The sequence below is a fragment of the Squalius cephalus genome (assembly GCF_949319135.1).
Source record: "Squalius cephalus genome assembly, chromosome: 6".
NCBI classification, from domain to species: Eukaryota; Metazoa; Chordata; class Actinopteri; order Cypriniformes; family Leuciscidae; genus Squalius; species Squalius cephalus.
In genome coordinates, this window is record NC_137127.1 from 45,975,166 (window position 1) to 45,989,803 (window position 14,638).

Below are 14,638 nucleotides of genomic sequence, written 5' to 3' on the forward strand. Positions count from 1 at the left end.
ATTTTTTGTTTTTTTGATTGCCGATATATTAGAGAGCAGGGTGTCCAAGACAAAGCAAAAATATATGAAATTTATATTTATTAATTATTTTACTTAATATTTAATCAATTAGAAATAAATGTGCAAGTGTTTTTTGGATATTTTGATACAAAATTCGTACATATTGTACCTTTAACATTCAGAAGCTTCAGGGCAGGGAACTAGACCATTCCTGAGAATTTCAGGGATGTATTTCACAGGAAAGTGGCACAGTTCATTTACACTGGCAATTGATATTCTGTGGTTAGCTTTAACGGCTTGCTCCAGGACAAGCTTTCTGTGTTCTGAGTGTCATCAAGATGCGTTTAACACTCCTGTCAATGACCTTCAGAACCATAGGGTTTGGTGTAAATGTACTGATTTTGTTGAACCGGATCATATTTCCAAGTGATCGACACATCAGCTCAGAAAGAAAAAGGGGCGCAGTGTATTCAGAACACCTTTACAATTTACAAGCTCTTCCGGTTCTCTAATGTTTGCTGCTTTTACATCGACGGTGTGCTTGCAAGTATGTGCAAGTATGCGTTTGAATGGATTGGATAGTGTGGTGGGGTTTAAAGAGATTTGCAAAGAATTTAGTTTTACTGCCTTTTTTTAATTGTGCTATGAAATGTTCCCAAACTTTATAGTTCATGTTGTTTTATCTGTCACTGGTGTACTTGATGTAATGTTTTGCATTACATCAGTTTACTAAAGTTACTCTAGGAGTTAGGGCTGCTCAATACAGTGATGTGTCCTCCGCTCAGGCTCTGCCACCGTGAGCTCATCTTCCCCTCGAAGTCCTCCGAGATCCACCTCGACCGATCCACCTCGACTGAACGACTTCTGCAGAATACAGAATTTTTAGTCGTTTCCGCGGATCCATTAGAGGTGGGAATCATTAGGCACCTCACGATTCGATTACGATTCAGAGGGCTGTGATACGATGATAAAACGATTATCGATGCATCTTTTTTTTTTTTTCACTGTGTGACTATTGGTACTTTTAAAACAAAGTATTTGTAATGATCCATAATGAATTTACTTCCATTATATTTTATTAATTAAACAAATGGAAGTGATTTGGCAATAAATGTTGCGATAGAGTTTGCAATTCGCTTTGCCTTTTCCGAGTTGGCTGAAAGCTTTTAAGGTTGTCCTGGTTTGCACGTCAGCCCTGTTTGATCTGACATGTGTGGTTGATAACAGAATTCTGCGCCGAATTTGGATGCTTCCAATTAGGTCTCGCTGCGATATTATTAATTCTGTGGTGAATTCAAACACTTTCTCACTGGATCTCCCAGCGCTGTGTAATAACAGTGTCGCGTGATTGAGATTGGCCCATGAGCAGGGTCCGAAATTAACTTTTTGGCTCACCTGCCACGGGGACTGGTAGATGAAAAAATTCACCAGCCAAGCATATTTTTTACCGGCCAAAATAATAAACAGCGTATCATGGAAGGGAAATGGAAATGTGGAGGTCATTAACTGCAGATCTGGTGTGAATTGTGAATTGTACAAAATGGTACGATTATTGGACAAAAGCAAGCGTGAAGTTCCACCCCTAAACATACCCGTCACTGGAGTGTGTGTGCAGATCGTATGAAAACACACAAATTATCCATCAATTCCCAAAAACTTAAAATAGTTATGAATTGCCCTGAGATTGTGTTGGTTGTACAGTATTATGAACTAGGAATAAAGTGCTTGATCACACAAAGCTTATCAGAAACGGTAATCAAAGTTCAAATGTTTTAGATGTTGAATCTCGATATATTCCAGTGTAATACCGTAAAACTTCAAATAATAGCCGAGTCCCAAATAGACGCCTGTCTCTTTTACACGCCTGGTGTGGATACAGGTTTGGATAAATAAAGGCCGGTCTCTAATAGAGGCCCGGTCTGTTTTTTTAGTTTCGGGTTGTATTTAATCTTCTAAAACCCGTCAGATCGTCTGTTTAAGCCAGTTCTATGGTGCAAATTGCGCACGCAAGAGAGCCCTGCGCATCTGGGCGGGAGCTGTAAGCGCAAGCAAGGCAGGCAGAGAAAGTTAGCGCCGCGTCGCGTCGCGTCCATGACAACTCGAGGTATCGCACACCGGACGAGAAGCGCCGCGTCGCGTCCATGACAACTCGAGGTATCGCACACCGCACCGGACGCGCACTTTGTCAGTTTATGGCCAGCAATTTAGTAATGTTTAAGGACAATATGGAATTAAGATCATGTCTGTAATATGATTGTACTGTAATCGTTGCTAAAAGTCTGCAGTCTGAATTCACTTTACCTCAGAGCGTCCATTCCGTTTACTGAATGAATTGAGAATATCACCTAAAAATACGATAACATCAGCAATTTCCATTCAACCAGCTGATTTCTGTAAATGAATGTAAAACTAAATGTATATTGCAGCAGAGGGTGAAGTCTCAACACTAAATTAAAGGCCTGTCTCATATAGACGCCTGTCTCAAATACAAGCCGGTGCAGTTCGGCGATTTGGGAAAATAAAAGCCCGGGCTATTATTTGAAGTTTTACGGTAATCCTCACATCGTCTATGGAAAGCACAGCAGTTTCAGCGGCTGGATGAGGCGATCAGGCACTAAAAATACTACTTTATGTCTAAAACTCTGGCTTTCAGACGAACAGCATTTACTGCTGATCACAGAGCCGTGCTGCACTGACAAGCTGCACATTAATCAAATCTCAGACTTTGCCAAATCGCGTGCGGTTTCGTTCCGATTAATCGTGTAGTCCTACGAAGTACAGTTTCAGATATTATGTGCTAGTTTTAAATTAAAATTCTCTGTGATTTTAGGGCTATTTTACCAACTCATGGCAAGGTGAATTTGAGTAGACGCATGAAGTCAGTTGACACGTGTTCTTTCAGATGTAAATTTCAATGCAGCTTGTTATTTGCTAGGCTATATTTAAATTAAATCAGCTTTGTATCAGCCATTGGCATCATTCATCAAACTCTTTATTTACCAACATTCTTCAAATATCTAAAGGAAGTCATAGGTTAGGAATGACATGAGAATGAGTAAATGATGACAGAATTTTCTTTTTGTTTTTTTTGGTGAAGTAGGCTATCCCTTTAAACTCATGTTTCTGCAGGTTTTGCTAGGCCTGTGTGCTGCAGTACCAGTCTCTGTGCATTGATCTAAGTGTAATGAGTTTTAATCTGAAGAAGCAGTCTTTAATTTACACGTCTGGCCAGCTCAGCAACACACTCCAGTAAGTGTTCTCCAACGGCCCTGTTGGAAAGACGCCATTCAGAGGAATGCAGACCACAGGTTTCCCCAAAGACTGTTTGCTGATAGACAGGTCTTCATTAATTCTCCCCACTCTCGTGATGCCATAATCTATATATATATACGTAGTGGATGTACCATTAGGAACGGAGATACTGAGATGCTTTAGTGTTGTGGTTAATCTGTATCACCGCAACATTTTCAAATGCCATGTTGAAATCTTACCACTGTGCAGGTCTGTGTAACTTGGAATCTGGATGTGGTAAACAAAACACACACACACACACAATCACGTTTGGATGTTTTTTAAGGTTATGAAATCTACCCAGATGGCGTGTCCAAATAGCTGTGCAAATTTGGTGAAAATACGAAGGCTGCACTTGAAAAACATGCATGCTTTCCTCCTCTTTAAAGACACTTCATGACGATGACTAAGTCATTTCATCTCATACTCTAATGCCATTTGCTGCTCTGCCTTCTGTGAAACTACTGGAGGAGTCAGCTGTCATGTAGTCAACACGTGAAATGAAATGGCATTTATATGCGTGCAGTTGGAATGCTTTTTCTATCTGGGAACATTTACCCATGCTGAGACTTAGTACGCACTTTCCAAGCTAATGCTTTTCCAAGGACATGCTGTTCACAGAGTACACGGAGCACGTTTATTGCCCTTCTCAGACTCTGCCCAGTCTGACACAGCATACGGACCAGTCTTCCCTGCATAAATTACTAATTAAATGTAGATTAGTCCTTATTAATAGGGATGCACCGAAATTAAAATTCTCGGCTGAAACTGAAAATTCTGGTTGCACGTGGCAAATCGAAACCAAATTTTTTTTTTTTTTTTTTAAGAATTAAATTCTTATTGAATTTTTTATATATGAATTAAAAAAAAATACAGGCCAATAAAATAAAATAACCACACTTTTATTTAAAGGATCACACTAAATTTGGCCATAAAATATATTAAAATAATAACAAAAATCAATATATTATTCTTTGTTCAGTTCTATGCAACAGAATCAGATTTAACAGATTTATTTTTTGACCAATTATCACAAAGTATAGTCCTGCAGTATTGCACTTTACAATAGTCCTAATAGTTGACTAAAAGTTAGTCGACCAGGATTTTATTAGTTGGTTCGTCACAGAAAAAGTCACGCAGTCCATGAGGGTCAGATCGTTAATGGCGGGTCCTGATGGTAATTACAGTGTGTTGGGCAAGAAATCCAAACGTTCGCGTATCATCCATCAACCTCAAACATGGCTTATTAGTTTTTACAGCTTTACATGTGCTTGCTCTAACGTTAACCTAGATGAAATGTGCGCTATTATTAGGAGCATATAAGTGTTGGTGTGTGCGTGTGGAAGGCAGCTTTACTGCACGACATGGAGGCGCAGACACAAGCGCTTGCATTTTTTAAACTTAAAATACTCCATGGTTTACGTCATACAAGAGTAACATCTACCAAACTGTAAAGGGGGAAACTGTATTGGGGAAATACATTACAGTAATTCCACTATGGTACAGCGTTGCTATATGGAAACATTGATATTTTCTCAATTTACAGTAAAACTATGTTAGAGAAAGTTGATTTGTGAATACAAATATGTAATTTACTTACCAAAGACGCTGCAAAAAAAAAAAAATCCCCCTGGAGAAGAGATGTTTAGAAATGAGGTTCATAGAGCATGAGGGTGACATTGGGAAAGAGATTTTTGGAGGGACATTCAAATGTCATGTGACTTAAAAACAGCACATCATTAAGGCCTGCCCTTTTAATTCCCATAATGCAATATATTGTGTTTTTTTTTTTCTTTTCTGAATAACAAGGAAATGAGTAGAAATGCATATGGCAACTCTTTACTATAAAATATAATTAGCCTAAAATGTCTCCCTGCTAATTTTTCAGACGAGTTCATAATCATTAGGCTAGTTTTGCCTGTGCTTTGCGTTAAGCTTTATTGCGTGTGCCTGAGCGCGGAATAGGCATATTCTGCCACCCAGTGTAAATATTATAGTAATTCAATTCATATAAATGTACAAAGTCGACTAATGCCTGAAATGAACGACTACTAGTCGAAACTTCATGTGTTCATCTATATATTATATTAACTTCATCTATATATTAACATGCCTAAGACTTTTGCACAGTACTTCTTCAGCATTTATTAATCTTAGATAATATTAATTTCAACATTTACTAATACGTTATTAAAATCAAAGGTTGTATTTGTTAACATTAGTCAATGCACTGTGAGCTAACATGAACAAACAAATAACAGCTTTATTTATATTGCCTAACATGGTAACACTTTATTTTAGTGTTCTTGTTACATATGTTGCATGTATTTACCGTAGTAATAAGAGTAAATAATGCATAATTACATGCAATTAACCCTCAACCAAACCCTAATCCTACCCTAACCCTATAGTAAGTACATGTAGTTGCTTAATATTACTCAGTACTTAAAAATATATAATTACACTGTAACAATGACACCTTAAAATAAAGTGTAACCCCTAACATTAACAAAGATTATTAAATACTTTAACAGATGTTTTGCTCATTCTTAGTTAATGCATTAACTAATGAACCTTATTGTAAAGTGTTACCAATCTTTCAATTAACCAAAAAACGTTTGTAATGTGACTAACTGTTTTGTCCTGACGACATTGCAGTTTTTGTTGTAATTATTGAGCATTGGTTTGGTGTTGCTTATTAAAAAACTGGAGAGACTGGATTACAGAAGTATTGCTGAGACTCCGGAAGACGTTCCTGAGCTCCGCTCATGGAGAATGAGCCATTGGAAATCTTTTAGAGCAGACTTTAGTTTAATTAGAGGAGAAGATGAAAGACGCACGATGCACTCTTAGCTGAATCGTCTCATTTGTTCATGTATTCATTTTTATTTATAGCCCATGTAAAGTGACTGGTCATGATTAGTCTGCAGCTTATTAGATGAAAGCAAGCGTTGAAGGACTGCATCCAAACGGGTAATTATCATTAGAGTCATCAACCAGCACATCATCACATGGTCACTGGTGCTCTGGGGTGTTTACACGTTTGTGTGTGCAAAAAGACAACAGAAACTCTATAGCACTTTGATTCTGTGAGTCTTTCTCTTGAAGACAGTGTTTTTACTTTTCTGCACAAGGAATATTTCAGGTTATTTTAAACCTGATGACCTCATGTACAATCATCAGGGATTCTCCGATCAGGGTTTTTGCAGCCGATATAACTATCGTTTTCTTGTCATCTTGATCGGCCTATCACACTGAAGGCATTTTCAATGATTTCACATCTAAGTGGCATCAAGTACATGGTCTTATTTGATATAAACCCTTTCAAATTTTGACGAAAATAGATTTTTATCATGTTTTGACTTTCAAGGTTCTTATGTTACAACACTGCTGAGGAGAAACCATAAAAAAATATGTATTTTGTTATTATTCGTGATTGACATGAAGTAAATACACAATCATGTCAACTGCATCTGGGCCAAAAATTGTGTTGAAAATCTCAAAGCAATTCAAAATTGTGTCAAGAGTGTTTTACTGAACATAAGACCTACTTACATGTGTAAAAACCACAAAGCATAAAATATTAATACATAGAATAAGTAACAAGATCCTGGTTAATGAGTGCTGATCTTCCAGCACTGTTTCAGCTGTGCGCTCCTGTTTTATGTCGCATGGTAAATCAAGACCTGTCAATCTTGAGCGATCAATCCAAGCACACAACAATTGGTCTCTGGACATCGTCCCTTCCCAGTACCCACCATTCTCCAGATCCAGTTTCCATTGTTTGAACTTTCAAATGAGGTTGGAAAACACTAAGTCATGAAATAGAGGTCATTTTCCCTCAATCTAGGGGTCGTCTGTAGTAAAGAAATTCAGTAAAATCACTGAAGAATGCTTGAACAGAAACACAAGATTGACTTTTCCTCTTGAACATTCAGTCCTGCAAAGCTTGCATCGTGATTGGGTTTACTGTAAACATGTTTATTGTTCATTTATACACACAGATGTATGCTGTCAATATGTGTATGTGGTAATCAACAGGGTGAAAATAAACCAGAATTTTAACTTTTGTGTCTCTTTGGTCACAGACTAGTCGTCTAGTCGACTTTAATGTTCTGCCATGATGCTTATCGACTGGTCTCTGATCATGGCCTATAGAGGGCGCAGCAGGATAAGAAATCAAGTCCACTTTTATGCTCTGTTTCCAAAAAGTGGCAAGTAAATGCAAACTCTGAGTGCGCTCCACAAGATACAGTGTGTTTGATTATACCATCTCGATGCGAAACTTTATCGGGTGAATGGATGTTTTAAACTGCTTATTGTACACGCAAATTAATCGCCGTTCTCAACTAATCGATACAAATCGCAATGCTGAGCTCACTATATGATACTAATGTGATATTTTAAGCCAAAATAAAAAGGTTTTATTATTATTGTAGTATTATTAAAATTATTTGGACCCACAAATATTCCTCAATTGCATTATTATACGTTATATTCAACATTATATATAGGCTAGTAGTTGTGTGTAGTATTGTCACAAATCCGTAAACTTTAATTTTGTACTCACGCTTTCACGCTTGGATCTACACAAACAAAGCCACGCGTGTACACTCTCCCGGTGCTCGCTATGTCCCGTCTCTCCCGCTATTAATGCACTATACATGTAAGAATAAACCATCGAAACGCTTTAAATAATCATACTACTAAAACCAAATGTGATATGATGATTTAAAGGATGTTTGCGCTTTCACTTTGAGGAGTGCCGTTCCAGCGCTTCATGTGATCAGTGCCGTCAATCACAGTTCTAATGCAAGAAAGCGTCAAACTGACGATTCCCAAACTGTAAACGTTTAGTTCATCCAAAAATGTAAATTCTGCATTCACTAACTCTTGTGTTGTTTTCGTGCGTCACGCAAGCATATGGACGTTCATTGTCTCCTAATTATGACCCGAAATAGATGAACATTGAGTCTTCTATTTAAATCACTTATAAAAAACCATATATATATATATATATATATATATATATATATATATATATATATATATATATATATATATACTGTAAAAAGTGAATAGTTGGATCAACTTAAAAACATTACTTCAATTGGTAACACATAAAGAAATTAAGTTTTCTCAACTTAAATTATCACATTTTATCGTGAAAAACCTGATAATTTAAGTTGAGAACTTAATTTCTTTAGGTGTTACCAATTGAAGTAATTTTTTAATATATATATATATATTAAGTGGGTTATGTTAAGCATTTTTTTTTTATTCTTTTCTCTGATATCTCCCTATAATGTTGATGTTTTTTTTTTTTTTTGTGCCAAGACTGTTGTTATGTAATAGGTTTTGGTGCTTCCTTTGCTTTAAGATTTCAGTCGCCTACTTTTATGTTATGGTTAATGTATTTGCATAACAAATAACACTGTAGTATCACCGCAGGGCAAATGCAAGCACATGTTCACATGTTCACACTGTAGGGCCCTGATATTTGAGCTTAAACCATCTCGCAAACTGTACAAATGTGTCACCTCAAAACAATAAGTATGAATGTATGAAGTCATATGACTGTAGACTGCGCTTAGAAGGTCTAGAACGCTTGATTGTGTGTGTGTGTGTGTGTGTGTTACACAAAGGCCCTACTGAGAGCGCTCAAGAATCACAGTGTACACACACTGATCTCCTCCCAGACTCAGTGTGGACAGATCCGTTTGCTCTCTCGTAGGACTGTGCGATCGTATTTTGATTTCAACTTTGCTTCGAATGATTATGAAAACCAGATAATCGAGGTAAATCGTGTCCCGCGCACTTTCCTTTCCTTCACAGCGGTGGGCTGTGTCAAACTTAACATCCAAATCAGTCGAACAAGTGAGTGATTTAAAATGCACTCCACTGTTGCTAAACTGCGGGACGTGCTTGATATTAAATATTGTTATTAAAAGCGCAATAAGCCCCGAAGGAGACGTCAACACGGTCGGTCATGTCTTAAGTAAATGTAAACATTTGAGAAAGCGTATTTGAAACGCGTTTGTAACAGTATATTGGATCCGTGCAGCTCTTAAAGTGACCGCAGCCAACATTAATGTTAATCAAACAAGAAAAGACAAAGACGAAATCACTCACTGCTCTTGAATGAATAACTTTTGTAGTTTTAAATAAGGATTAGTCTATATTTAATGTAGCACAGCAGTGTTATTTTACATTGGATTACTTATTCGGTAACACTTTAGTGTGGGGAATACATAGTCACTATTAACTATGACTTTTGCCTCAATAAACTCCTTATTTATTGCTTATTAATAGTTAATAAGGTAGTTTTTTTTACATTTAAGTTTAGGTATTTGGTAAGATTAAGGGATGTAGAATAAGGTCATGTGGAATAAGGCATTAATATGTGTTTTATAAGCACAAATTAACAGCCAATATCCTAGCTAATAAACAACTAGTTAATAGTGAGAATTGAACCCGTGTTACCCTTTATTCAATTTCTGTTGTAGGCTATTACTTATCTGAATACCACTGTTAGTACATCTTCCTGAAAAACCTAAAACCACTGTTTATTTAATTAGTATTTTTGTTCTGTTGTATTTTGTAATTTTTTTGTAATTAGTTTCTTTGTTATTATGTTATTGCTAACTGTTTACTCGTCTTCTGTAACTGCTTTGAGGACTTTTTTACTTGCTAATTATTAGTTTTTGCTGAAGTATCGATAATTTTGAAATTCCACTTACTTTTTAAATGGCTCATATAATGAATTAAGACTTTGATCATATCACCCACCAATAATCGTGATTTCAATTCTGACACAAATAATCATGATTATGATTTTTGCCATAATCGAGCAGCCCTGCTCTCTCGCTCTCTCGCTCTGTTTCTCGTCCGGACGCTACACATGTGCTCTGTTACAGGACCTACTGAACTGCCTATGAGAGATGACCTACTGAGCTGGATTCAGGCTTTAATTTAATGCTGTGAAGAAATAGTTTCATCTGTTTTATTTGTTTCTCCATTTGATGAGAATGATGATCTGTTGCATACACTGTACGTGACCTTTGACCTTGTCCTTGTCCTTGTCTCTGCAGCCCAGAATGTGACTGTGGAGGAGATTCTGAATGCCTACAGACAAGCATGCCAGAAGCTCAACTGCAAACCAATCCCCAAAGTGCTCAAACAGATACAGGTAACACCCCTGCAAAGCATGCTGGACATTCTTTACATATTCTTTCAAGTCCTCTTGAAGTCATAAAGCATTGTATTCACACCTGGGTCAGAAAGTAACTTTTCTTCCATTAAGAGGCAATATTTGCTTTGCAATATTTGATTAACATATTATATGTATCTGTATTGTTTTTATGTCAAATACTTAAATTTATTCAACCAGTTTAATTTATTCAACCACCTATTGATTGTTACCAATTTTATCAACATGAACAAAAGACATCTTTATACTGCAAAGGTGGAACAGAAGCTGCATCTGACATGGTATGTTTATTTACACAGACTGTTTAATGCTGATCAAAGGTGGCATTCATGTATTTACACAACAATTGCACAGTGATAGCCTACATAAAGTATATAAATGATTAAAAAAAAACATGAATTCATTACAGGGCAATATTATGACATCATTATTGCAGAATATTGCTCTTGATGTTGTAATAATGATTGTTAATGTTGATTAATAGAATACATAATTTATGTGTGGGGAAGTGGCTTGTCATATTCTTGTAGGCTACTCGGACAAAAGTTTATAACTATGAATTAATTTATAGATTTTTAATGCATTAGAAAATCAAGACATGTACATTATTATGTCTTGTATTTTAGTATCATAAAGAAAAAGTATAACTTGTATACAAAAAGCAAGGAAAGCACGCAGTCCGTGACTTTAGTCTAGTGCAAGGTTACAGAGTTATGCACTCTCGCAACAACTGATTTCTCAATTGCTGGTGACTAATCTGAACACCTCTGATTGGACATTGCATTCATACACTCAACAGAAACATGCATGATTGGTTATAATGCTCAAAAAATAGCTAGGTATAATAGCAAGTGCTTTGATGCAACGTGAGCAGATTTAGATGAAATGCCGCAATTGACACTTTTCATTTTAATTTTTTGACCCCTTATCTTGAATTTGGGTTGCATTTTTGCCCAAACTCCCCATAAATTACACCCTCACTGAAGAAAGGGAAGCTTTATCGTGCACGTTAATAATCTCTTTTGTATCCCCAGTTGGCCCGTTGTGCTGGATTACATTTGTACTCTGATCACAAACATATAACCTCCCTGACCTCTGGCATCGGCCCAGTCACATGCCTCCTGACTCCCTCTGGCTGCAGCTCGCTCACTGAAAGCCTCTTACAGGCACAGCGTCGTAAACGTACCAAACCGAGTCAACAAACGGTCATTTCTCCCTGTCCTGATGACACACACACCCCCAGGCAAATTCTGGGTTATTTGCATGTAGCGTTATAATGGTTTGGTTAGAGCTCAACGGGAATGTGCCTGTTTTCTGTCAGCTAATGTTTAACTACTAGACTTCCTATAACAATAAGCAATTATGCATTGAAATTACTAATGTTGTGATTTTCAAAGGTTCAAATTTGACGTTACTAAAATTTGACGTCTTAATGGCTCTGCAGCAAAAAAATTAAATAAAATGAATAAATGGTTATGAAAAACTAATTATGGCTGTTGTTGGAGAAAAATAAACCTTGATAATAAAACCATGTTAATGCTTTTAGCCCTTTTGGTTATATATATATATTTTTTTAGAAATTTCAAATTTTACACAGAAAATCCACTGTGATGCAAGAAAAATATATATCATATGAAATTAAGAATATACAATCTGAGAATTTCCAGTATCAACCCCAATTGAATAATAAATTTATTTAATTAAATTCATTTAAACTTATAACTCATGGTTGCCCAAAAACGGTCCGAATTGATGAAACCTACTGTTGCGTAACTTTCACTTTGAGATGAAAAGATGGTAAATTTCCCACACTGCAATGGTTCACCGATAGGCATGCATATCAAAACGGACCTGAATGCATGATGAGAAAATAGACAGGGTGATTTTAATTGCATGCTGACTTCAAAAATGCATGAAAGATTTCAGGTGAGACTCTGCAGTGTGTTTTGATGAGGCAGGAGGACACGTGCATGCCTGCTGACCCAGAGCGATGGATAGAGAGAGAGAGAGAGAGAGAGAGAGAGAGAGAGTGAGCAGTTTCTCCCGTCTGCTTCTAGCTGAGTCACTGAAACGGACAGAAAGAGAGCCATCATGTTATCGTGGCCTGATGTTTGCACAGAGATGCCAGCTAACACCCACAATCACTCACCAACCAGCACATGCTGTCGTTCTCCTCCCCTCTTTCTCTCCGTTCCCGTTCTTTTGTGTCTCCCATCTGTTTCTTGTCCATTCCTTTATTTTTCTCTGCAAGTGTACTTTTTTCATGTAATGCATTTTTGGTGCAATACGTGTAACCTGTAGTTGTGCAGAAGGACATCGGCCTGTTAAATCCTTCCGAGGGCACCGTGGTAAATTTCCACTGGGAGTCCCCAGGGCAGAAAATAGCCGGTCATTACTGAGTGCGTGTGTACGTATGTGTTTTTCCACCACCTCAGTCTGTGCTTGTGTTCCTCTCTCTTCATTGCTTAGTCACCCCTGGAAAAATGACTTCACAAACAGGCCTATAAAAGAAATGCGCTAGAGAGAGAGAGAGAGAGAGAGAGAGAGAGAGAGAGAGAGAAAAGGTACTAAGAAGATTAATGCTCCGTTTATGACAGTTTACTTACCACAGATGGCAAGTGGCCATATATATATATATATATATATATATATATATATATATATATATATATATATATATATATATATATATATATATATATATATATACAGTACAGGCCAAAAGTTTGGACACATTACTATTTTTAATGTTTTTGAAAGAAGTTTCTTCTGCTCATCAAGCCTGCATTTATTTGATCAAAAATACAGAAAAAAATGTAATATTGTGATATATTATTACAATTTAAAATAATTGGTTTTCAATTTATTATACTTTAAATTATCATGTATTTCGGTGATGCAAAGCTGAATTTTCAGGATCATTCCTCCAGTCTATCAAATGATCCTTTAGAAATCATTCTAATATGATGATTCATTATCAAAGTTGGAAACAGTTCTGCTGCTTAATATTTTTTCATACCCTGTGATACGTTTTTAGGATACTTTGATGAATAAAAAAAAGAAAAAGAAAAAAGAAAAGAAAAAAAAGAAGCAAATTTTTTCAAGATAGAAATCTTTTATAAAAACAATATACACTACTGGTCAGTAATTTGGGGTCAGTAATTTTTTTCTTTTTTTTTAAATAAATCAATACTTTTATTCAGCAAGGATGTGTTAAATTGATAAAAAGTGATAATAAAGAAGATTTATATTTAAAAAAAAAAAAATTATTTTGAATAAATGCAGTTCTTTTTAACCTTTTATTCATCAAATATATTAGGCAGCAGAACTGTTTCCAACACTCATAATAAATCAGAACATTAGAATGATTTCTAAAGGATCATGTGATTGACTGGATGTCACATGTGACACTGAAGACTGGAGTAATGATCCTGAAAATTCAGCTTTGCATCACCGAAATAAATGATAATTTAAAGTATAATAAATTGAAAACCAATTATTTTAAATTGTAATAATATATCACAATATTACATTTTTTTCTGTATTTTTGATCAAATAAATGCAGGCTTGATGAGCAGAAGAAACTTCTTTCAAAAACATTAAAAATAGTAATGTGTCCAAACTTTTGGCCTGTACTGTATATATATATATATATATATATATATATATATATATATATATATATATATATATGAAGAGTTCAGATGCAAAAGCCTCTAAGTGCCATCTGAAATTTTCTTCTAGAATGATAATTTTTATAAAGCTTGTATATTTAAGTTAAGTAATTTCACTTAAATGACAATTAATAGGTCATTTGCATTGCCATTTAAGTGAAATTATTGAACTTTAATATACGAGCTTGATAAAGATGATTTGGGATCTACTAAGTAGTAAAAAAATTCCCCATATTCTCCATTGTTGCGGCTCCTCTCTTCCCAGTCTGTCAGTAACGCTCTGTTTACTTCCTGTCTCTATGAAGCCCCTCCTTCTGAAAAGCACACTGTGCTCTGATTGGTCGGCTGGAGCAGTGTGTTGTGATTGGTTGAGCGCTTCGAGTGTGTTTGGGAAATGTCCCGCCTCTTACCATAACCGCCAGTTTAACACACTACTAACTGACTCAACCAGGCCCCGCCCCTT

At 36.1% G+C, this 14,638-nt stretch overlaps 1 protein-coding gene across 2 annotated transcripts in view; it reads left to right on the top strand.

The window, feature by feature from the left end:
- Nucleotides 1-14,638, top strand: part of ppp1r37 (protein phosphatase 1, regulatory subunit 37) — a 53,206-nt gene that overhangs the window by 10,797 nt on the left and 27,771 nt on the right. The window contains exons 2-3 of one of the 2 annotated variants that reach the window (XM_079873342.1): nt 10,383-10,480; nt 10,738-10,782. In XM_079873342.1, coding sequence (XP_079729468.1) covers nt 10,383-10,480; nt 10,738-10,782 — 143 coding nt within the window. The remainder of the gene's footprint in view (nt 1-10,382; nt 10,481-10,737; nt 10,783-14,638) is intronic. The other variant, XM_079873343.1, reaches the window with a different exon arrangement.